The 25,331-nt window shown below is 38.6% G+C and overlaps 1 protein-coding gene across 1 annotated transcript in view; it reads left to right on the forward strand.

The window, feature by feature from the left end:
* Positions 1–13,879, forward strand: part of RGMA (repulsive guidance molecule BMP co-receptor a) — a 56,283-nt gene extending 42,404 nt beyond the window's left edge. Inside the window, exon 4 of the mRNA XM_012542550.3 lies at positions 10,898–13,879. Within this exon, the coding sequence (XP_012398004.2) occupies positions 10,898–11,596 (699 nt within the window). The 3' untranslated portion in view covers positions 11,597–13,879. The remainder of the gene's footprint in view (positions 1–10,897) is intronic.
* The last annotated feature ends 11,452 nt before the right edge of the window (positions 13,880–25,331 follow it).

The raw sequence follows: 25,331 nt of genomic DNA on the forward strand, positions 1-25,331 counted from the left end.
CTTAACATTTCCTAGCTGTGTGACCCTGGGCAAGTCACTTAATCCCAATTCCCTCAGCAAAAAAAAAAAAAAAAAAAAAAAAAAAAAGAAGAGACTTACAATTTTTGCTGTTATTGTTACCATTCTGATGCTTTGAGTATTCTGGGCGAACTTTAAGTGCTAGACTGAGTGTGAGCTACCTATGGTATTTGTACCAATAAGGGCCACACAATTACTAGTGTGATGTCACTTTCCATTCTCATATGAACCTCTTTATCAGGGGTCCTCAAACTACGGCTGCTGCCAGATGCAGCAGCTGAAAACAATTATCCCCTCACCCAAGGCTATGAAATTTCTTTATTTAAAGGCCCACAAAATAAAGTTTTTGTTTTTACTATAGTCCAGCCCTCCAACAGTCTGAGGGACAGTGAACTGGCCCCCTATTTAAAAAGTTTGACGATTCCTGCTCTTTATCATTCATAAAATTAAGTACTTAATAAGGCATTGATTATAAAGTGCTATAGAGCATCCACAGAAATTTAAGTGTCAGGACCCGAAGAATTTACAGTTTTGAAAAGGACACATATGTACACATATCTATATATGTATACACATATACATACACATTAACATATATGTGCAAATACAATATCCACAAGGAAACGTTAAGAAACAACACATATATGATCATAAGTGCCAATTGATTTGTGAAATAAGTCCTCTTTTTCTTTCTTCCTTTATCCATTCCTTTCTTCCTTCCTTCATTTTATGACTTGCTTTTTTTTTTGCTCAACCCTAATGGTGGTTTCTGGGAGGTTTCAAGGTTGCTTGATCCCTGTCATGATGGTAAATGTTAGAAAATCAGGAGTGTAGCAAGGATGCTAATTTTTCCTGTTCTTGTATGATTTTGTTTTTAACATGCTAGCTATTTTTGTAAGGCAAGAAAAAGAAATTCGGCAAAAAACATAGACAAAAGAATGGGTAGCTATTTTTCAGCTAATGTAGTGGTTTGTTTATAGAATCCTAGGGATTTAGTAAATAATTAAAATCATTAAATACATCTGTAAAATAGAACTCTAAAACATTAACCCACAAAAATCATCTTTTCTGCATAGTACTTGTAAAAAAAAAAAAGGCAGAAAATGAGAAGTCATTCAAAAAACCTAAAAAAGAATGAATTATCTGACAATTAACCAAAAAAAGTTAGAATTTATATGACTACATCTGTAAAATTCTCTTTAGAGAAATATGAGACATAAATAAGTAGGTAGTCATAGATTGTGTCTAAGAATAGGAAATGTTAAAGAATGATATGAAAAGACTGTACCAAGTTTATGATTTTAACATATTCAGTACCTTATACATTCCTGCAATGGCAGACGATCAAGTGATTGTAAAAACAAATGGTGTTAGTGTTTATTAGTGTTTGTAAAATTGGGATTTTATTGGGGAGGGGGGGGTGGGGGAAATTGTTGTAAATAATTGGGGTTAAGTGACTTGCCTGGAGTCACAGTTAGCAAATATCTGAGGCCACATTTGTATTCAGTTCCTTCTAACTCCAAGGCCACAGTGCTCTATCCTAGCTGCTGTGTTATTGAGATTTGGGATTCTATAATTAGTGCTAATTATTTCAACCCCATTTTATAGAGGAAACTGAGGCCCAAAGAGTTTAAATATTCAGGGTCACACAGAATTAATAAGTGGCAGGAGTGGGATTTGAATACAGGACTCCTACTCTAAAATCAATACTCTCTACATGACAGATGCCTTGGAATAACTTTCTGCTGAGAGTCCCCAATTGCTTTATATAGAAATTCTTAGTGAGTGGCAAAGTATTCTTTGACCCATTTTATAGATGGAGAAAGTCCAGAATCCCAGGAACATAAAGTGGCTCGCCTGAAGTTGTTCCTGAGCTCTCGGATGGCCTGAGGACAACGTTCAGTCTCCTACCTTGCTGGCCACTGCCCCGTTCTCTGCCCACCCCAGTTTGGGTGTATTTGCTGTCTTCCCAGGGGGTTTTCCCATTTGGCAGGAGAGAAGGAATGACCAGCAGTCCAGCTTATACCAAACCAAAAATGGCAGCAGAGTTTGTTTTTCTGTGGAGAGACCATTGGAAGGCAAGCCAGGGAGAACCAGACCTGGTCCACAAGGGAGCATCTGTTCCTTCTATTCCCTCTCCCACCCACCCGTTAAAATTGAAGCTTTGTAAGAGACTTTGAGGCTGGTGATAAATGCTGGATTCTTCTGCATCCAGGGCAAATGCCTCCTCTTTCCTTCTCCTCATTGTGCCTACATATCCCAAAATAGAGGTGTCCCTTTCTGGACCCCATAGTCTGTACTAGAAAGCAGGGCTTTAGTCCATCTCACCAGGAATCACTAACCTGTTCCAATCCAAGTCCAATCCAAGTTCTCAGGGCCTAGCACCGCTCAGCCCCTTATGTAGTCAGTACCTGCCTTTCTCTACCTACTTCTGTTCTCCCAATATTCACTATTGTCCTGCCAGGGGTGCCATGGACCCTTGTTTTATTATTCCTCTGGATCGTCCTTCATTTCCTACACAATTCACGATGTGTAGTCTTCTCTCATGTTTTCCTACATTCCACTAATCTTCTCAACAGCCAAGACAAATGAACAACCAACCTCAGCAACTAGTAAATTAAGTTAGAGACTCCCAGTCATATTACAGGAGGTGATGTTTCCCCAATACTGTCTGGCTCTTGAGCTACTGGGTTTATCGAGAACAGTAATGAAATGGGACAGGGACAGTCTCTTTCATGGTGTTATTGGGAGGAACGGGTGATATAAAAGGTAAAGCCAAAACAGTAAATAAAGTAAATCGTATTCATTATAATTATTGTTATTTTATAAAGGCAGCGTGATATATTGGATAGAGTCCTGGGCTTGGAGTCAAGAAGACCTATTTCAAACCCCACCTCTTTTATGACTCAGGCACTGAACCACTCACTGTCCTTCAAACAGTTCCATAGAATTTGCCTATTAAGTCATAGACTTTCTTCTCTGTGCAGACCAAATCACAGATCCTCCACTGTATTCACATGCATCTCTGTTCATGATTGAGCTTCGGTTGCTACCTCTTCCAGATGATTCATCACAGATCCTATATTTTTCAGCCTTTTGAGTTATAGGTTAGGGCAGCAGTGGGGAACCTTTTTTTCTGCAAGGACCATTTCATATTTACAGCCTCATTCGTGGGCTATAAAAAATTATCAACTTATAGAACTCAAGTAGGGGGAGGTGGTTCTACCTAGCTTTTAGCTCATTGGATTTGCAAATGATTTTGCCAGCCTTGTGTGGCCAGCTCCTGGAGGTTCCCCCTGGGTTAGAAGATACATTGTCCTCTGATATGGGGTTCAAGAAACCCCGGTTTTGATCTCTTGGGGCCACAGCTTACCCTGTAACCTTGATTATGTCTCTTTCCTGCCATGCACTAAATAGACATGAAGAGAGATTGTGCTGAGAAAGTTTCCCATTCTTGCCTGAGTTTACTAGTCCATTTAACCTGGAAGCAATGTATATAGTCTGTCATCTCTACCTTCCAGGGATGGAGATAAGTGGGCAGAGAAGATTCCTTTCAGATCCCAAGCAATGTTAATTATTGGCGTAACACCACTGGTTACATTTGCACGGTCTTTTTGATTTTCAGAGCATCTTCACATTAGTCACAGTACTGTGACAGTGTTGTAATCCTCATCTTATAAACCAGACAGTGGAAGTGCAAAGGACTTGAGGGATGTGTTCCAAATTATTCAGTCTTCCCCAAGTCATTGGAGGTCTCCTGACCCTCTGACTAGAACTAATGTGTGGATTATTCCATTAAATGTAAACTGAGATCAGGGATTACTTGGTGTATATTTTATATATATGTCGAATGCCTAGTACAGTGGCTTCTACTTAATAGGCAGATTTTAAATCCTAGATTACTAGTCTTCTACCTCACCACATGCTTGCATCAGCAATTTCCAAACTAACCTGAAAATATCTTTTTTTCAAATTTTATTCTTCTTCTGTTAAAAAATATGAATAAATTTCTTTTTGTGCAAACTCCTTGGTTTGGCATTAAAGGTCACAATCCAACCCCATGCAAACCTTGTGTTTCCCTGCTCTGAGACCAGGAATGTTATCCCTTCTTTATATATATCCAGTTATACTAATTTTCCAAGACATCAACTGAAATCCTAACTCCTTTAGAAATTCTTTCACAATTGTTCCCAGTCATAATATGTAATTGATATTTCATCTGATCTCTCACAGCACCTCTGTGTTATCCGTGCCACTCATTTGGAACTTATTTATTGTCTGGCGTTATAATAGTAGCTCACATTTTCATAGCTTTTTAAGGTTTATAAAGTGCTTTCCTTAAAACAACCCTTTCCTATAGGTAGTAGAAGTATTATTATCACTATTTTATCAATAAGGAAACAGGTTTAAAGATTTGGTCAAAGTAACATAGCTAATAAGTATTATAAATATATGGGAGGGGGTGTAGATATGGAGATATATGTATATATCTTTTTATATATGTATTTTTTACAATATATACATCCTATACACTGTATATGCATGTATACACACACACACACACACACACACACATATGTATATATTTGTGTGTCTATATCCCCACCTTGGATATAAGAACCTTGAAAGCAGATGTCTAATCTTTAAACTTTTGGATGGTCTCCCTTTTCCCTCTTATTCATTTTTTTAAAATCCTTTATACCACTGATGTCCTTCATTAATGATTATAATTTTAAAATGGAATGAGAATTTACCAACCTATAACAGTGGGATGGTAAATTTTGTACTTGACCCACTCTTACAAAGGGGTAAACTAGTAAATAGGATAGGGTAGAGTTGAGTGAAACTAACATCCATTCATTTCTGTGTTTCTATCATAAATTGTTGCCTGGTCAAAAACCAGTTCAAATAAGCATGAGCCAGCCAATCTAGCAAAGAAATGAAATAAGGTGATTCCTTTGGGAGGAGGACAGCGTTGGAAACATCTGTAAATGACAGCAAGCAGATCTATGGAAGGTTTTTCCCTCCTCTGCTCTCCCTTCCCCTCTTCCTCTCTCTCCTTCTCATTGTTGGCACTGGATCCTACTTTTCAACAAGCCCCCTTCATGCTGTTACTTGTGGTTCATTCCCTGGCACTAATGTTAAGAAAAATCTTGGGAGCTTGTCAGCCTTCCAGAGGACTGTCTCCAGGAGAGATGGTGGTTAGAGTCTAAACCAGCCTTTCCTGTTTCTTCCAAGGAGCCTGCTGGGACCCAGTGAGTAGGTTCTCCCAAGCCCTAGTGCCTGTGTGGCCCTACAAACTGTGGGGTTTCTTGGAGACATTGGGAAGGATTAGAGTTAATTCAAGAAGAGCTGCCACTCATTTCTATTCCCTTTTCCCTAATGCTTTTCCCTTTCCTAGTTTTGCCTCAAATAAACAAACTATAAGGACCATCAACAACTGGCATTCTCACAACTTGACATTGTTCTTGGTTTTTGCTCTTCTAGATGGAGTAGTTGCTATATATTATCGCATATAGACATTGGTAGCCAGGGGAAACACTGAATGAAGTATTGCACTAGGAATCAGGAATATTCATTTTCATGAGTTCAAATATGCCTCAGACCACTTACCCTGGGCAAGTAATTTAACTCTGTTTGCTTTAGTTTCCATATCTGTAAAAGGAGCTGGAGAAATAAATGGCAAACTACTCCAGTATTTTTACCATGAAAACTCCAAGTAGGTTCACAAAAAGTCAAGATACAATTGAAAAGTGACTGAATATCACACAGATACAACCTTGCTAGATAGCCTCATCTACCTACTGTGTAGAGAGGAAAGAAAGTTGAAAGAAGATAAAGCAGGAAAAGCAAGAAATGCTTCTCTGCTTCCCAAATAAATTATATGGAGATGATAACATTAAATGAACTTTCCAAAAAATAGAGAGATAGCAGCAGACTTTGTCATCTTAAAGCAATAAATCCCTAACTTCATAGCTTTTATCATTTAGAGGATACTGTCCAATCTTTACATCCTCTTCCCATCTCAATTTTCCTCTTTACTTAGACATACACACACAAACACACACATTCTTTCTCTCTCTTTCTCTCTCTCTCTCTCTCCTTCCCTCCCTCCCTCCCCCCCCCTCTGTCTTTGTCTTCCTCCCTCCCTCTTTCTCTGTCTTTCTCCTTTCCCCTCCTCCCCCTCCCTCTCTTTCACTTTTCCTTCCCCCCCCCTTTCTCTTCCCTCCTTTTCCTCTACCCCTCCCCTCGCCAGTGATAGAGGTGGAGGAATCTTCCATAGATAGAATGGGAAGGAAACTATCACTCGCTTAAGTTAACTTTCTGCTAGCACAACCCACAGCCTCAGAAGCTAGGTTTTCCTTCAAAAACTATGCCCTCGAGTTATAACCTTCCCAACTTTCATGTATTCCCTTTGGTTCCTCTTCCCAGATCCCCATCATGGTCCAGCAAAGTTTGAGAGCTTTACAATAGTGTGAAAGAATCTCTTTGTTACATATTGTAAATTGAAATTCACTCTTTTCACTCATTCCACAATTAGCTTAGTGTAAGTTCAATCATTAAATGTTATCTTCACACACTTTTTTTTTGTTTAATACTCATCAGTCTACTGACCTGTTCAATGATCATCTTCTGATCATTGGACTTCAGCTTTATTTTTACCACTTTTCAATTTCTCTTTCTCAGATCTCTATACCTCACTGGAAAGTGGGTTTGTTTGGGGTAGAGCATCCTAAGCAAAAATAAAACAAGACATATGTTGTATCATAGACAAAGTTTAAAAATTGTGATACATACTAATCCATAATTTTCCATTTGAACATTTTGTTCTTAATGTTTTACTCCTTACCAAAAGCTTTATGTGCAAATTTTTTTTTTGAGGTTCTTCTTGCTGAAGTCTGTGATTTTTTTTTTAATAGCCTTTTATTTACAGGTTATATGCATGGGTAACTTTACAGCATTAATAATTGCCAAACCTCTTGTTCCAATTTTTCACCTCTTACCCCCCCCACCCCCTCCCCTAGATGGCAGGATGACCAGTAATGTTAAATACATTAAAATATAAATTAGATACACAATAAGTATACATGACCAAACCGTTATTTTGCTGTACAAAAAGAATCAGACTCTGAAATATTGTACAATTAGCTTGTGAAGGAAATCAAAAATGCAGGTGGGCATAAATATAGGGATTGGGAGTTCAATGTAATGGTTTTTAGTCATCTCCCAGAGTTCTTTCTCTGGGCGTAGCTGGTTCAGTTCATTACTGCTCCACTGGAAATGATTTGGTTGCTCTCGTTGCTGAGGATAGCCAAGTCCATCAGAACTGGTCATCATATAGTATTGTTGTTGAAGTATATAATGATCTCCTGGTCCTGCTCATTTCACTCAGCATCAGTTCGTGTAAGTCTCTCCAGGCCTTTCTGAAATCATCCTATTGGTCATTTCTTACAGAACAGTAATATTCCATAATATTCATATACCACAATTTATTCAGCCATTCTCCAACTGATGGGCATCCACTCAGTTTCCAGTTTCTGGCCACTACAAAAAGGGCTGCCACAAACATTCGTTGTGCAAATTTATTTTCACAAAATAAAGGCCTATTATGTCATTGAAATAATTTTCTAGCACTAAAAATACCAATTTTTTAAAGTAGTATGAAGTAGAAATCCTCTCGTGACTTATATAATTCTTCATTTTATCTTTCCCCAGCTATCCTTAGACTTCAGGTGAGAACAATTTTCTTATCGGCCTTCTGCCCAATTTGTTCAACCTTTTTGAACAGCTAGTGAGTGGGCAGCTAGTTGGGAAGTGGATAGAGCACAAGCCCTGAAGTCAGGAGGACCTGAGTTCAAATGTAGCCTCAGATACTTAACACTTCCTGGCTGTGTGACCCTGGGCAAGTCACTCAACCCCAAAAATCTCAGCAACAACAACAACAAAGAAATGTCTGATTACCTTTAGCTTAATTATGGCCACAAAGCCCCTTACTAAATCTCCTGAGTTGATATCCACCAGTTTTTGTTTTGTTTTTATCAGCTCTTTTTTTTTTTTTTTTTTTATTGTTTCTTTTCATGGTTCTTTCCTCTTCTTATTCTTAAAACTTTTTTTGTACACCCTTCACCCCACTTTTCCAGCTTGGACTAGCTCATCCTAAGTTCTCTTTTCTTTGGATAATTCCCACCACTATATTTCATTTTTAAAAGTCCCTTTAGTTCACTTTAGCTTCTTCTCTGTTACTACCACTCTAATACCAACAGCCTTTTTGGCTCAGTACCGAAATTCCGTTTTTCCATAGCCTCTTATCCTAAACTGGCATCAGTCGGCTCAGGTCATAAAATATATGTAAAATATAGCTGTCTTCTTGCTTTAAGAAGTCCCATTCAGCAATGCTTAAGCTTTCATCAATGTAAAAATTCTTGAGATTCCACATTAGAGTTTTAGCACCAGTACCAAAATTTACAGTCTATTTTTAGAGAGAGGTATTTCTATCACAGAGGCAGCCAGGTTTCCAGCTTCCATTGACAGATGCTGACAGAAGTTCAGGTCACTTGTCTCCCTTGGAGTGGGGTCACCTTACTGATAGGAATTACTGAGAGCTTCAGATCAAGCAGATTCCATACAACAGAACATCTATAGCAAACAGACTGAGGGGGAGGAAGAGGTGCAAGAAAGTAGCTAACAGGCCTATAGGGTTGACAGTAGGAGAAGGTAAACAGTCAAATGCAAGAAGTATTTCATAGGGAAGTACCCAACACCCAAGTAATTTCCAGGTACCCAACCCTAATTCCTGTTACTCTTGACCAGTGCATTCCCCTGTAGTAAATCAAAGTTTAGACTGTTCAGTTCGAGGAATATTTATTCAATATTTTTTATGTTCAAGGAGTATGCTAGGTGTTGGGGACACAGATACAAAAATTAAAACTCTGCCCTGGAGGGACCTACAACCTAGTTGGAGAGGATATAACATAGGCAGATAATTAAACTCAAAGTAATTTGAGAGAATATTAATAATTAGGGAGGTAGCAATTGCAGGAGGCTTCCAGGGCAGGTAAGGTCTGAGTTCTACTTTAAAGGAGGATAAGGATTCTCAGACAAAGGTGAAGGGAAAAAATATTTTCCCTCCGTCCTTTTTCCTATTCCTAGTTCAAAGTTCTGTGTTCCTAGTTGTCCTCAGAAGATTTTTGGAGGCAAGAGGGAAGGACCACATTTGTAAATAAGTTAAGCCAAGGAATTTAGTGTTAGAACACTCAGGTGTTATTTGTGCCATGAATAACACCAACCACCAGAGATAGGACAGTAGGAGAGAAATGTTCATTTCCCTCTGTTTAATACATTTTCCAAGAGCATTTTCCAATTGATGTGAAGTAACAAAGACATTTAAAGAATCACCTTCACAGGGACCAGAAAAACTGAATCAAATAGCCTGCCTGCAACTATATTCTTCTTTTCTTCCTCCAGCCTGATTCTATTATCCTGTTAGCATCTTGCCAAGTCAAAAATCAGTCATTTTTTGTCCTAAACATCCTCAGCAACTTCCATATTACTAGAATGGAAGACTTTGGTGAAGTTAACTTACAGAATCAAAGAAACTACTCAACCAAAAAACAGCAGCAAGAACTGTCTACTATCAAAGCCCATTTAACCATAATACCCAGATGATAACTATCTTTGATGTGCTAGTCCACTGGAAGAACTGTAGACCTGAAAAGGAGACACTATCGCTAGAGGAAGATCACAGTGAGCTCATTTACTATCTCATTATTACCAGTTCTTCGTAAGTGGCTGGAGTGTTTGAAACACTGAACAAGTGCTAAGATTACAAAAAAACTGTGGTCTCTTCCATAAGGAGCTTTTACTTATTGGCACAGAGGGAAAAAAGTTTATAAAAGTAATTTTTTTAACTATAGAAAACCTCTGGCTTGCGGTAGGACCACCTAAAATTAGATTCTTACTTGGGCGGACTGCATAATGTTAGAAATCACGTGCATCCTAGTGATCTACACAATTTGGCATTCTAATTAAGAGTCTAAAACCATATCCTAGAAGTGATGCCAATTTGTAAAGGAGGAAGAGAAACATCTACTTCTATTTTATGATTCAGTTAAATATATTTATTTACTAAGCACCTATTATGTACAAAATACTGACTCTGAAAGGATACCAAAATAAATAAGACATCCTGTTTTCAAGGAATGGCTAATGCTATAAGAAAAACAAGAACAGTAGAGAAATAAATAAGAAGACAACACAGAATATGATCAGAGCAGCAAAAATTACTATTTTCAAAGGAGAGAGGCAGAAAAATACAGAATGCATCATGGATTTGCATATTAGGTTTCTGGTTTGAGTACATGAAATTCCACCTATTGGGGGAAAGGTTGCAAAGTGCTGGTAGAGGAAAGACTGCATGGTGGATTTCATGTGAGTAAATTTGATGTCTGTGTCATCAAGGAAGAGAACTCAGTTCTACATGATGGTAGATTACCACCATTGTCAGTCAGAATCTCAAAGCTCTAAAATTTCATATAATTATTCTTCCACCTCTGAACAGACCCCTTTTCTAGCACCTTAAGCATACAAGAATCTATCTTGAATGGAGAAACCTAACTGTCCTTAGTGTTAAAAAATTATTTTTGTCAAATCTCAAATCCCATGCATTCAACCCATGTTGCCTAGTTCTATATCTGATCTAACTAGAAGCTGGCAGGTCTCTGCATGTTAGCTTTTTTTATTCATTTGAAGTCATTAATAATCTTTTCTGATTGCTTTTCTAAACTAACTAGTCTTAATTCATCGCTTATTTTTGCAAGTCAATAAACAGAACTACAATTTGGGCCCTAACCACTTTTCTCCCTTGCTTCCTTCCCACCAGTTAACAATCATCTTCAAGAACTTCCAGGAGTGTGTGGATCAGAAGGTCTACCAAGCGGAAATGGATGAGCTCCCTGCAGCATTTGCCGATGGCTCCAAGAACGGTGGCGACAAACACGGGGCCAACAGCCTGAAGATTACAGAGAAGGTTTCTGGCCAGCACGTGGAGATCCAGGCCAAGTACATCGGTACCACCATCATCGTGAGGCAGGTGGGCCGATACCTGACTTTTGCCGTGAGAATGCCGGAAGAGGTTGTCAATGCGGTGGACGACAGGGACAACCAGGGGCTCTACCTCTGTCTCCGGGGCTGCCCCCTTAATGAGCAGATTGACTTCCAATCCTTCCATGCCTCGGAGAGCTGGAGCACCCGGAGAAAGGGGCCCAGCCCTCCTGTTCCCCCTCCGGAGGTCTTCACATATGAGACAGCCACGGCCAGGTGCAAGGAGAAGCTGCCTGTGGAGGATCTCTACTTCCAGGCCTGCGTGTTTGACCTGTTGACCACAGGGGATGTGAACTTCACACTCGCTGCTTACTATGCTTTTGAGGACGTCAAGATGCTGCATTCCAATAAGGACAAATTGCACCTGTACGAACGGACACGGGACTTACCTGGTAACGCGGCAGCCTCGGGACAGTGCCAGGAGCTTGTCCTTTCCCTCGCGGCTGTAGTGTGCTGTTTGATCTCGCTGTTCTCTTAGGTATTTGTTGTGCAACCTAGAAGAAATAGACTTTAGAGCAGAAGGAGAGAGCAGCCCCTTGCCGGGGACCTGCGAAAGGGAGGGAATAACCAGGTAGTGAGCCCTTCCAGGAGCAAAGGAAATCTTCTCGCTTCTCCGTCACCTGTCTTCTCCCTCCAAAGAGAAGGGATGGGAACGTACTGATCCAACAGTCAGGCTGCTGGAAGACTGTTAGCTCGTGCAGACAGATCTTGGCTTCCTTTGCTGGCAAGGGTGGCGGCTATCACTGCCCACTGCCTAGTTCCTGCTCTCTTAGTAGTGCTACGAGGCTATAGTGACTGTGATGTTGGCTTTTGTGAAAGTAGCATTGTGTTTGGTTATTGGGTGGCCGCAGCTGCCTGGCCATTTCACCAAAATGGGGGTGAAAGAGATCCCGTGTCCCCCAATTCCTCGCTGCCCCTCCCCATGGTATGAATGTGCAAACCACAAGACGCCCTGCACTGTGTGCCTCATGGAACACTAAATTAGACTCCTGTTTCTCAGAACACACACACACACACACACCCCACTTGAACAGTCAAATGCATGCCCCAAAGCATGCACACTTAAAATGCACTGGTTTCTACTCACACTCAGACAAATGTGCGCGCACACACACACACACACACACACACACACACACCACATACACACAGCCTTATATCAAACTAACAAGTACCCCACAGCCACACTCACACATAAACACAGAAAATTCACAGGTCTCCCACGAAGGAGTTTCCTTCCCACATGCATTCTCTCATGGCCTGCAGGCCCCAAAAGCTGGGTTTGAGGAAATCCTGGTGGTACCTAATTATATAGTAGACTTTCAGCAGCTTTTTTTTTTGCTCTTTGTTTCCCTGGAGGGTGATATGTTCTCTGCGATGGTGCACTTTTGCCATCTCCAAAAGGTGTTTGCAGGTACAAGAGGTGCTAAGAGTTCAAAGAATTTAGTTCTTGTACCCACGCAGCTCACCCTGGCTTCCTGATAGCATCCCTAAGTGACGGAGCTGGCGTCATCTGGTTTGTCACAGCTCCAGAGTGTCGTAACAGAGCCGGAAACTCCATTTGCAAACAGCAGAAAAATGCAATTTGTGTTCTTAGATGTAACTTATATTGTCTCCAGTATACAGAATCCTTTCCATTAACATGTCCTTTATTCTCTCCCCCAGTATGACTGTACATATGAAGAGATATAATTGGTTTTAAATGTTTAAACAGAAAAATGTGTTTACTACTTCTGCTCCTTCCTGTGTGGTGATGGCAAGTGTTACTTGAGAGGGAGATATAGAGTAGGAATATAGGAACAGGGCAAGCCATGGAGACACCATAGTGGATGGGGCCAGCTGGCCTGCCCTGTTCGCCTCCATTTTCCTGTTTCCTGACCTCAGGAAACCCTTTGTTGCCTCCCTCCATGAAATGGCAGCCTTTCCTCTACTTCCCTATCCTACTGCTGCTTAATTCTGGATCTCAGGGGGGCAAATAAGACATGTCTGCCCAACTGATATATCTCCCTACCCTTCCTACTGCCCTCCCTAAGCACAGGGCCCCTTGCTCCCTATGGAGGTTGGGGTGAAAGGACATCTTCCTTGCTGGTCCTTCACCATTGACTCTAGTGGGTGGAAAGAGGGAAAAAAAATCTCTCGATTGCTACATCAGCTTGAACTTACAACCATTATCCCCACTTCTTGCATAGAAAGGACATGGGAATTTCTCAAATGTAGAGAGGTGGCCCTTGAAAATCTGTGCTTGAAAACATGGGACACCTTTTAGAGGTGTCCCACAGAAAAGGCAAGCTGGCCTGTGCGGATCTGGGGCTGGCCTCTTCATTGCTCTTCCCTGCCCTCATCCCATAAAACACTTTATCCAGAAGGACTTTCAACATATCAGCCAATAAGCATTGCCAAGGGAGCTACTGACTGCCTTCCTGGAGGCTGTTCCCTTTAGGACCTCTCTTGCGTGGGCTCAATGGGTCCAGGCCTTTCTTGGCAGCAAGGACAAGCTTATCTCCAAGAAGTTTAGTTCTCTCTGCCTAAGCCACAAAGCATGGCAGGAAGGGAACACCTTACTGCTCATTGTAAGACTATCCTGTTGGGAGTACAAAGTGAAGCACTTTATTTTGGTTGTGTTTGATCAAGTTCTACTTAAAAAGGTGAAGAAACCTCACCATGTCCTTGTGTGTAAAACCTATGTGGAGTGTCACCGCATGTACATACTGTAAATTATTTATTGATGAGATAATGCAAGTAAAGTTTGGTTGTTCCTTTTTTTTTGCCCTCTTTTTTTGGGACCTTTGGGGCTAATTTCATTTCCTAGCTGAGAAAAAAATTTAATTTTTGTGTGTGTAATTCTTTGATGAGTGTGTCACCTAAGCCTGTATGTGCAGAATGTGTGTATTTTGCATTTTGTGTGTACATGTATAGGTGGGGAAAGAGTTTGGGAGACTTGCTTTAATCAGCCAGACCAAGAAATCCTGAGCATATAACAATCACTAGTCCTTCTTTAAAAATACTTATTTTGGGGGCAGCTAGGTGGTGCAGTGGGTAGAGCATCAGTCCTGAAGTCAGGAGGACCTGAGTTCAAATCTGGTTGTGACCCTGGGCAAGTCACTTAACCCCAATCCCCTTAGTAAAGAAAAAAATTTTTAAATACTTATTTTCTTAAAAACCAATCAACTTTTGAATTTCCAGTGTGAGACCTCAGGCTACATAAGGGGAAAAAAAAGATGATTATTCCTCTGATAGTCTCTTGAAGTATATTAATAATAATAGAATACTTTATGGTTACAGAACACTTTACATATATTACCACATTTGATTCTCACAAAAATAAATGGAAATGAAAAATAAACAAAAATTCTCAAAATTCAAGAAAAAAATCATTCGACACAATTTAATTAAAGCAAAATCAAGGCAGGAGGAAAAGGAAAAAATGAATAAAATTCAAAATTACTTAATCTGATCTTCCCAATGTTATACCTCTAGGGGATTTGGTCCTGGCTGATGAGCTTTTTTTGAATGGTGAAAGTGCAAAAGAATATTTGCATTGGAAAAGACCTAAAAGATCATCTGATCCAACCCTTGCTACCACACACACACACACACACACACACACACACACACGTGTACTGATCAAAAAAAGATACTGACATCTTAGTAGGAATAATTGTAGTTTCTAAGCAGCATATGTGAGACCAGAACACAGTTCCGATGACTCTCACATCCAATGCTTCTTCCACTATATCTGCTATACTTGCCTTCTAATTACCCCTTTTCTAAATTTTCGCCTTCCAATGGTTATATATTTTAGGCTGGCAAAGCTGTATGGGACAAACCCTCACAGCATCTATCCTCGTTTGAAAATTTATATAAAATCAAAGATTTAGAACTAGAAAGATGAGGCAACAGAATTACAAAGAAATCAAGTGACTTTGCCATGTAAATGTCTTGAGTCAGACTAGGAAGTAGCCCAGCAAACAAATGGATTAGGGGGAAAAGGTGGCAAGATTAGTAACAGCAGCCCAGTGGAAAACTTTTAAAAAAAAGAGTTAACTAAGAAATTATAAGCATTAGGTAGGAGTAAGTTCTTGACAAAATCTTTTCAGAAATACTCAAAACTGATGTGCCAACCAAGGCTTTTAAAAATAATTTTAAAGAAGTCTTTGATGCACAAGCAAATGACACATACAAAAATGTTTCTATTACACTTTAAGGTTTACAAAGTGATTTCCTCTTTATAAAGTGATAGTTATTGAAGCCATTTTACAGTTAGGATACTAAGAAGTTCTGTGACTTAGCCATGACCATAAAGTTTCTGAGGAAGGATTTAAAACCAGGACCCTTGATCCTGGGTTCATCACTGCAGAGTGCCATATTACCTCCTATTACTGATGCTATACCAGAAGACTCCTGGCTACAATGAAAACTTGGGCAGAAAAATCTGACAAATTCTGAAGAGAAGGACAAGCCCTCTGAGAATTATATCATGAAGGTGTAGTTAAATCTTTTCAGCTGGGTCTGACTTCATGACCCCCACTTGGGATTTTCTTGGCAGAGATACCAGAACAGTTTGCCATTTTTCCTTCTCCAGATCACTTAACAGATGAAGAACTGAAGCAAACAATAAGTGTTTGGAGTCAAATTTGAACTCATGAAGTTAAGTGATTCCAAGCCCAGTGCTCTATCCACTGCATCACTGCCCCCTGCCCCACTCATTAAGATAACTCCAAGGAAAAGATCAAGTAGAATGTAAATTGAAGAGAAAAAAGGCCAGACTGAAGAGAATGATGCAAGATGGGGGGAAATGTTTCTTGCCCATTCATTCACTAAAACATTAGCATAAAACAAGATTGTCTTTAGTTAAGATCCAATTGAAACAGAGTATGTCCCTAAAGGAGCTCATGGTACAACTTAACTATGTTAAGTATGGGTGGATTTTTAAAGAACATAGTCTTCTGAAGAGCAAGAATTTGAAGTGGACAAAATATCTCCAGTTCATGAGGAGAAAATGCTAGAAGCCTCAAGTAAGAAAATTCCCTTGGACTAGAACTTGATCAGAACCAGCAATTTAACTATGGAGAACTACAAGCACCATCTCAAACTAAGGGAATTTACGTTTGATCAGAAATATATAATCAAATGCTCTTAGTTAAGCAATTGTGCTAATGAACAATGTGTGTTTGTGTGTGTGCCATCCCCTCAACCTATAAGGAAAAAACAAACAGCAGATGCTTTAAGCCTTTATGGACCCCAGTCTTATGCAGTCTTGTGTGCCTTGTACAGAATAGGTGCTTTATAAATACATATTGAATAAGCAAATGAATACATTTGGCAATATTGGAGGAAGAATCATATGAGACAATTTCTGCTTAGTCACCTGAATCCTGTACAATGGAGGAGAATCCTAGAGATAACATCGTTAATTATGTTTTGCACACATGTCAAGATAGAATAAATTAAGGGGAAAAAAAGTTTTAGAACAAGTAAATAATAGTCATTTGTAGAAAGGCTCAGTTAACAAGAAGTTAAAAGTGTATCAGAAAGGTTGGGTAGTAACTATAGTCAATATGAATTTTTTTCAAAAAAATTTTTTTTCAGAAAGGATGGTATGCCTTAATATGCCAAAAAACACTTTAAACAGCATATTAGCCAACTCAGAGAAGTGTATGCTTACAACTAATTTCAAAAAAAAAAAAAAAACTTGACCACATTATTTAAAGTAATAAGTTAATTAAGATTTTTTCATTATGATTAAAAAGTTGGCATTTTGTATTTTGATGACAACTGTTTTAGAAAAAAAAGTCTTCTAGGTGGCATAATGGGAGAAAGCATTAGGTATGGGATGAGAAGACTTATCTTCTTGAGTTCAAATCCATCCTCCAACAATTACTAGTTGTGTGACCCTGGGCAAGGCATTTAACCCTGTTTGCCTGTTTCTTCTATAAAATGAGCTAGAAAAGGAAATAGCAAATTACTCCAGTATTTTTGCCAAGAAACTCTAAATGGGGTCACAATAAGTTGGAGACAACCAGAAAATGACTGAACTGAAGATAAAGGCATAACAAACATTTTTGACAATACTGAGAAAACACAGAATCCACAGAAAAAGACCTGATGTTTATAGTAAACTTAAAGCAGTATATGAAAATATATTCCAATTAATTAGAGTTGGTGCTGAAGTTCATTTCCCAGGTACAGATAAATAGCTGTCACTCACTGTTTCATCATGGATTGTATCATTAAAGCTGAAAAATGGGTCTTAGGAACCTAGAAAGCATTTTGGATGAATCAGGACTATGGCATTCCATTTGTAATCAAAGGACATCCCAGGAAATCTAAGTGACTATCTAAAGAGAGAACTTTTAAGAGAAGAGGTTTTCTCTTTTCAAAGAAAGAGACACTGAGGTGACTATTGGGGATGATAATGTGAATTTGATGATGATAAAACTCCATAAAGAATTTTGGTTTCATGCCATATTTAGTAATTTGTTTCTAACATTTTTAAGATCAATTCTATCACTTTAAAAGTTCTTGGAGACAAATTGTCATGAAGATATGAAGAGAATGTAAACTGGTTTAGGGCACAGACTTTAATTTTTGTCTTTGTATCCCCCTGACAACACAGTATCTTGCACATGGTAGCTGTTAATAAATGTTCATTGGAATATTACAGAGAATGCTTTCAAAAAAAGCTAAAACTGAAGTCAAAGAATTTTTAAAGTAATCGCAAACCTTTGATCATGGCCAGTTAAACATATTAGGGGCAAAATATACCAGAGAAACCCCTCCTTGATAATTGGATAGGACTTTGTGAGGCAATGGAATATATAGAGAAAAGAGATCTAATTTGGGTTCCCAGTTGTTTAATGTCTAAGTGCCCTAGGAAAGTAATTTTACCATTCAGTCTCAGTTCACTTATTTGTAAAACAAGGACATAATACTGGTGTTACCAATTTCATGTTTGTTTTGAGGAGAGCAGTGGCATATAAATATGTTCTTAATATTACCATTATGAAAAATGAATGGAACAATATATACCCAACCTATAACATTCAGAAAAAAAAAAGTTATTTAATTCCCAGTTGTTTAACATGTCAAAGAGCTTTCTAAAACAAATGCTGCAACTTGCTTCAGAAGTGTCTGGGTCAAAGAAACTACAGTCATAGTCATATGCCCTACTTTGTTTTAAGAAACTATTGTGACAATATTTTTTCTTAAATCTGGTCAGGAGAAAATTTGGATCTTAGAGAAGAATTATCCTTTTTTTTTTTTTTTTTTGAGACAATACAGACTCAGACATTTTCTACCAAAAATAACCAACACAGAGGAGACAAATTCAGAAAAAGAAGGTTAAGAGCTACAAATGAAAACATGGAACATCCATGTTCAGTTCATTTCAACAATTACTCGATGAATAGGCATCATGTTGGCTTTCTGTTAAGTCCAATTCAAAAGACATTCTTAATTACTTAATGCCAGATTCTTAATATACAAGGAAGAAAAAAAAAAAGTCCCATTATTGCATATTAGTTTTTCAATGAAGAAGCAATAGTTCATCCTTTTCCAGATCTGCTTTCTTAATTCCTCCAAAAATTTCTTACAAATTAAAACTTTAGGGACCCCACAGAGCATAGCACCCGGAATATGATCACTTCCTGTGAGTAACCAATCCCTAAACATCTGGTCCTAATTGTTCTTCTCATCACTCTTTACTAAACACCTTGTGAAGCAATATAGGGATCCCATTTTCCTTTAAATAATAATCATATTTTTTCCCATTTTAATCCAAGAAAATTATCTGACCAGTTGGCAGGTGATGGGATTCCGGCTTCCCTATCAAACAAGCAAGCAAAATGGAAAGGAACCAAATTTATCTTCAAATAAGGCTGGTTATGGTCACTATGAGTGATTGCCCCCAGCCCTTCTGCTACTTCATGAAGAACCAGGAATAGGAAAGCAAGGACCATTTCCTTCTAAATAATTCCCTTGTTTTCTAAGGGATGTTAATTGTAACCTAGTTTTCTAAACTTCAGGATAAGAGATCAGGTAGGATGACCAGCCAAGCAAGAGCACTGGAGAATAGGAATCAAAGTCTCATCCTTTGACATCCTTTGCTATCTGTGTGTATGAGTGAGTGTGTGTGTGTGTGTGTGTGTGTGTCTGTTTTTCATGACTTCACCTGAGACTAGTTCTAGGAAAGAAAAGATAGTATGCATTTTAGGGTGGTAAGTCCTCCCAACCAAAATTTAATTAACCCACCTACCCTTCCATCTGTTTAATACCTTCTTCAGAAAACTGCCAATGTTTGAAAAGATTGTATTTAGCATTAGTGTATGGATTATCCATTGAGGCTCTAACAAAATAAAATGCATTGTAGTATTCAAACAATAGTTTAGTAATTGGGTTTAGTATATCTGGTGAATATTACTACCCATTGCCATAAAGATATAGATCCTAGGAGAAATTTGAGAAAGAAATTTTAATTGGAAAAGAGAGAAGCATAGAATTTCCATTCTGGCTAGTAGATAAAAGTGGGAGCTAATGAGAAATAGGCCCTATAGTCAGTCAAAGGTAGAATGAAGACAATAGGATCAGAGATTTTTAAGCTAAAGAAGACCTTTAGAAATCATCTAGTCCAATTCACATATTTTATCAGTGGGGAAACTACTGTCAAATGGCAAAGTTAGGATACAACCCCTTTTTACTGAACTACATATCTGGGGAACAACATAGTAAAAGAAGGACAGGGAGAAGATTGAGACTTGTGGAAAACTGACCAAAAGAAGGGATTCTTGGAAGCAGAAGACAGACTTCAATGATCTTACAATACTGCTAATTCCTCCATACTTGCTCCACCTCCCCAAGTCCTCTCTCATTATTACATTAGAATCCAATCTAGTGGTACTAAAAACCAAAGATTAACTAATGTAATAAAGATGAGTTCTTTCTGACCTCTTTGTCCAGTTGTGACAAAAACTTGATGGGCTATTGATGCGGGAAAGATTCCAGTCTTTGATTCCCAACCTCCCCTAGTTAATGTAAATTACCCTTTGACTCACAAATCCTGGTCCCTTTGAATTCCAATAGAAGATCCAGACCTGTCCCAGCCCCACCCGGATCTGAGCCAACTTTGGGGCTACACCCCAGAGCCCCTCGAGCTAAGTCTCCGACTTAAAAGGGCTATGCTGGGAACCCCTCTTTGCAGAGATTCCAAACGTGGTAGCCATGTGAGGACCCTCTGTCCACTGGACCCTCTGTCCAGTGCCCTCCTTGTCTCTACCTTCACCTATCTCCTACTTCTAAACTCAATAATAAACCTCTTTTATCAATCTAGCTCTCCGGGCCAATAAATGCTTTTATTGGGAATTCCGCGTTGCTACTAGACCTCAAATACCGCTGTATCCTTGCGCCGAATCCAAGGGGGTTGCAGGGGAACTCTGTTTGGCTCTCTGTACCCCAAACCTGCCACTAGACCTTAAGAAAACCCTAATTTCATTTAGGTACCCCAAATCTAGACCTCAACATGTAGTCTATACCTCAACACTATCAGACCCAGAAAAATCAAGAGCAAATCAGAGTCACCAGTTATTTTATAAAGAATGACCCACCATTTCCAATATCAGAATTATTTCCAATTTTGGGAAATTTATGAAGATTGACAACACTCATACTGATCCCCCACCAAGATTATCCCCAAGCTGTCTTTTCAGGATGGAAATACTTTTAGATAAGACTTTACAACTTTAGTGGCTTGCCATGAAAAGTCACTTTAACAATGGTCCAAGTGCTTGTGCTGCAGGGAGGAAAGTATTGGATTTTATATCAAGAAACTTAGACTCAAATATTAGCTTTGCCATTTACTAACCAATAACTATTACAAATCAATCTCTTGATCTGTTTCCTCATCTTTTAAATGAGAGAACTCCAAGTCACCCTCCATGTCTAAATTTACAACCTAAAATCTATGAAGACAACTGGAAATTTGGGGGCATAAAATTTATCCCAACTTCATTTTTAGTATCTCAGCAAACCATAGTGCCTATAGAAAGAGGCTGTTAAGAAGAAATTGAACACTGACCACCAAGGTAAGTACTCTTCCAAAAATCCTTCCCTCTCCTCCACCAAATCTATCCAAAATTGCCTATTTTCTTACTTCAGTTGCATCTAAATAGGAATGACTGAATCTCACAAAAAATAATTTCTTGGATACCAAATTACTGGGCATTTTTCTGGAGGAACAGCTGACTGTTACTTGTGATTACCGGCACCTACGTTTGAAAAGTAAAATGGGAAAAGGTATGACAGCCTCCAGAATGCTAGCTCCAGATGAGTCTCCATTGTTCTAGGTCTTGGAAATCTGTAGGACTCTTGTCATCTCTTTAGGTCATATATAGCTTTCCACTGGAAAATGGACAGGATATCTGTAGCAGTTGTAGAAATTGTGGTGAGATAAATCACAATAAGAAAAACTTAAATTTCTACTTCAAGAATATTAAGTTGTCATAAGTACTGTCTATAGAAGGATAAAACAATAGAGGAAGTATATTAAGCATAGAACACCGCTTATTCCTGTACTTCATCTGTAGAGAAGGAAAGGAAGGGATTAAGTATTACCTAAAGGACTTTTAGATGTAAAATGGAATAGTTTTGTTCATTGGGTTTTTGTTTTTCTTTTGGTTCTTTTTTTAGAAATTTGCTGCCCTCTAGAGGGTTGCTTTTAAAACAGCACAAGACTAATCTAAACAACTTTTCAGTTTGGGTTTGAACTTTAACATTCATAAGGTGATAGGATTCTGGATATAAAGCTAGAAGGAACCCTAAAGACCATATAGAACAATACCTTCATTTTATAAATGAAAACAACTAAGACCCATATGCATAAGAGATTAATGAAATTTGAATATAAGTCCTCTGATTCCAAATTTCAAGTAGTTTTCCATTGTGTTCTTTACAGCCTCATACACAGGTAGTGACTAAGGATGTTCATATTGAGGATTCCTAAACCATTCATCCTTTTTTCGAAGCATTAATTTTCAGCATAACATTTGCAAATAGGAAATGGGATAAACCAAAAAAAAAAAAAAAAATCAAACCCCTCCAAGCATCAGAAGTTAACAGGAAGTGAGATGGAAGAATAGGGTAAGTCAGGAATGTTATATTTATTCTAGTACTTAATGTTAGTTCATCAAAGAAAACTTACTGATGATCAGGATAAAATAACTTGAGTACACCTTTCAAGTGATTCAAAGTGATAAAACTTTCTGTTTCTTGAGTTTCTCTCCTCACTCAAAGTTCATGACACTACTTTTTTTTCTCTTCCTATAAGTCTGCTCTGTTTTACTATCTCATCTGTTCCCATCATACTTTCTACTTAATTTTCTTATTTTCCAGAAGATACCGAAATCGAAGGGTAGATTAGGGTTTCAGGTCTGATTGTGTGATCCACTCTACTCAAAAATAATCAGTATAGTTCCCTTTCACTTTCAGCATCAAACATAAAGTCATCTCTTTGGCATTCAAAACTCTTCACAAGTTGAACTCATTCTACATTCCAGAAGTCTTACATTTTACTCTTCTTCACAGGCTCTATGTTGCTGTTCCTACCACAAAATTTTTTCTCCTCACTCCCTGCCTTTGCTTGCAGCATTTTTTTTTAAACCTAAAAACTCTGGATTTGGGCCATAATATTCCTAGAAGTTTTCATTTTGAGGTTTCTCTCAGGAGTTGACCCCAATGGATTCTCTTCATTTTCACTTTGTTTTCTGACTCTAAGAGAACTGAGCAGTTTTTTGGTTTTTTTTTTTCAAAATTTCTTGAAATATAACGTCCTGGCAATGATTCTTTAATTATCTCTCCTTGATTTTTTTTTTCCAGTTGTTATTTTTGAAATTTCAAAATTTTTCTTCTTTTCTTCAGTCCTTTGACTTTATTATTTCTTGTCTCACAGAATCATTAACTTCCCTTTGGTCCATTTTGATTTTCAGTGAATCTGTTGCTTGCATAAGGTTCTGTACCTCTTGTGTTAAGCTGTTAATTCTCTTTCCAAGTCATGGTTCTAATTTATTTTCCAATTCTTTCCTTTTGCACTATCATTTCATTTATAAAATTGTTTTTGACTTTTTTTTTTTAAATTTGCTTAATTTCTCCCAGAAATTATAATTAAACTGGTATCCCAACCATGCTATTATTGTTATTGTTGCTATTGCTGAGACTTTGTACGTAGATTTTCTGAAGTCATTCTATTGTGTGTGTGTGTGTGTGTGTGTGTGTGTGTGTGTGGCATCCTTCTCACCTTAACAGCTCTTTATGGTGGGTCTCTTATTTATCTGATCATTTTTCTAGTGCTACTTCCCAACTTTAAACTTTTCACTTGTTCTATGTTCTTATGCAGGGAATGTCAGAGCTAGATTTGATCCTGTTTTTTGTTCTTTTGAACTTTGTTGATTCTTTCTCTATTGAATGCTGTATTTTTCAACAATTTCAGGAACAGCTCAGTCCAGGGACCTGCAAGCTTTCTATGTGCCCAAAGCTATCTAATCTAAGGAATGATCACTGAATTCTTAGTTCCCCTCCTGGCTGCATTTCCAAGTTTCCCTTTTCATCTGCATCAATAATCTCCTGCAGCCCTTGTCACCCTAAAATCTTCCTCTGCTATATTGACCCCCTTTTCTCAGTAGTGAGACCCTCCCAGGCCTCCAGTTTGAGAAAAGGCCTAGCTGTACCAATATGAATTCCATTCTCAGTTTTATTACTTGCTTTCTTGATTTCAACACCATACCTCTGAATATGTGCCTTCACACACACACCCATCCCACTTTCCACCTCTCTTTTGTGTGTTTTTTCCCATTAGGTTATTAGTTCTTTGAATTTAGGGACTGTCTTTTTTGTTTGTTAATATTTGGATCCCTAGGACTTAACATAGTTTCTAGCACATAGTAAGCACTTAGATGCATATTGACTTGCTTTTCTTGTTTGAACTTTACAAGCTCCTGATTAGAGTGAGTTAAGGTTGGATCAATACAACTGTGGGCTTGCCCGCCCCCTGAAATAAGTTCTAATAAATTATTCCTAGACACACCCACTGTCCATTAGCTAAAAGATTCAGAGAAATAGAAATGCAGCCTCCCCTTTGGAATGAACTGCTGGCCCTCACTATTCCCCTTCGGAAGAAGGGGAAATGAAGCCCCTTCAGGCTTCAGGTAGGGGAGACCACTGGATCTGAGAACCTATTCCACTCCCAGAGTCAGCACCTCAGGGCTGTCCTTCCCTTCTGTTTCTGCTCTTTGCTGGTACGGTCTCAGGAAGCAAACTGCCAGGCACAGAATTCCATGAACAATTTCATATTGATGGGTACAGGTCCCCTGTTCAGTATACTCTAGAATCAGATTCAGGATCCGAGCAACTGAACTACGATTGGTACTGTTCCCTGCTCCCAGAACTCTAGGCCCCTCTTTGCTGAATCCAGGACCTCTTTAACCTTAATGCACAGCTGCAGGCCCTCCTATAGTGCCAATGCTAGAAGGCTCTGTATAGGATTACCTTGTCCCCTGTCTACATACCTGTCTCCCTGTGCTGACCTGGAGTAGAAAAATGATGACTCATTGAAATTTTCCTTGCATACTCTGATCTGAGCCTCATCTAATGTGATTTCTAGATCTTTGTAGAGTAGTAGTGAAGGGGAAAGGGCCCTCGTCTTAGCTGGTCTCCTAGCCATAGGACTTTGCATTGGTTAGCTATCTCCTCATGCTTTGGAAGACTTTTCCAACTTCAGATTCTTAACTTGTCTGGCTTTCTTTAAGCCTCAGTTCATAAATCTTAAAGAGGATTCTAAGAGGTGGAGGTGAGGAAGGAATTAATTTGACACATTACATGTGAGGGGCTTGGGGAATGGGAACCAGAGCAAAGTCATGGATGTGGGATATGGAGTGTCATATGTAAACAAGAGGGAGAAGGCTGGTTTAGCCAATCACAGAATGTGGACAATACACAGAAAGTAATGTCTAGTGAGTCTTAAAAGGTAAATTGGGCTTAGAGAGAAAAGGTTGTTGGAAAATCTATGACTCTAGATTCAAGTTCATTATTTAAATATCCCAAATTCCAAAAGTTCAGCACTAAGCTATTTGAAACCAAGTCTTCAACATTATGATCAAATTAGTTTTTGACTAAATGGAGGACAATATATGTAGCATGCGATGAAATGATACAGTTCAAGTTTTCTAAAT

The sequence above is a fragment of the Sarcophilus harrisii genome, chromosome 2 (genome assembly GCF_902635505.1).
Source record: "Sarcophilus harrisii chromosome 2, mSarHar1.11, whole genome shotgun sequence".
Lineage (NCBI taxonomy): Eukaryota > Metazoa > Chordata > Mammalia > Dasyuromorphia > Dasyuridae > Sarcophilus > Sarcophilus harrisii.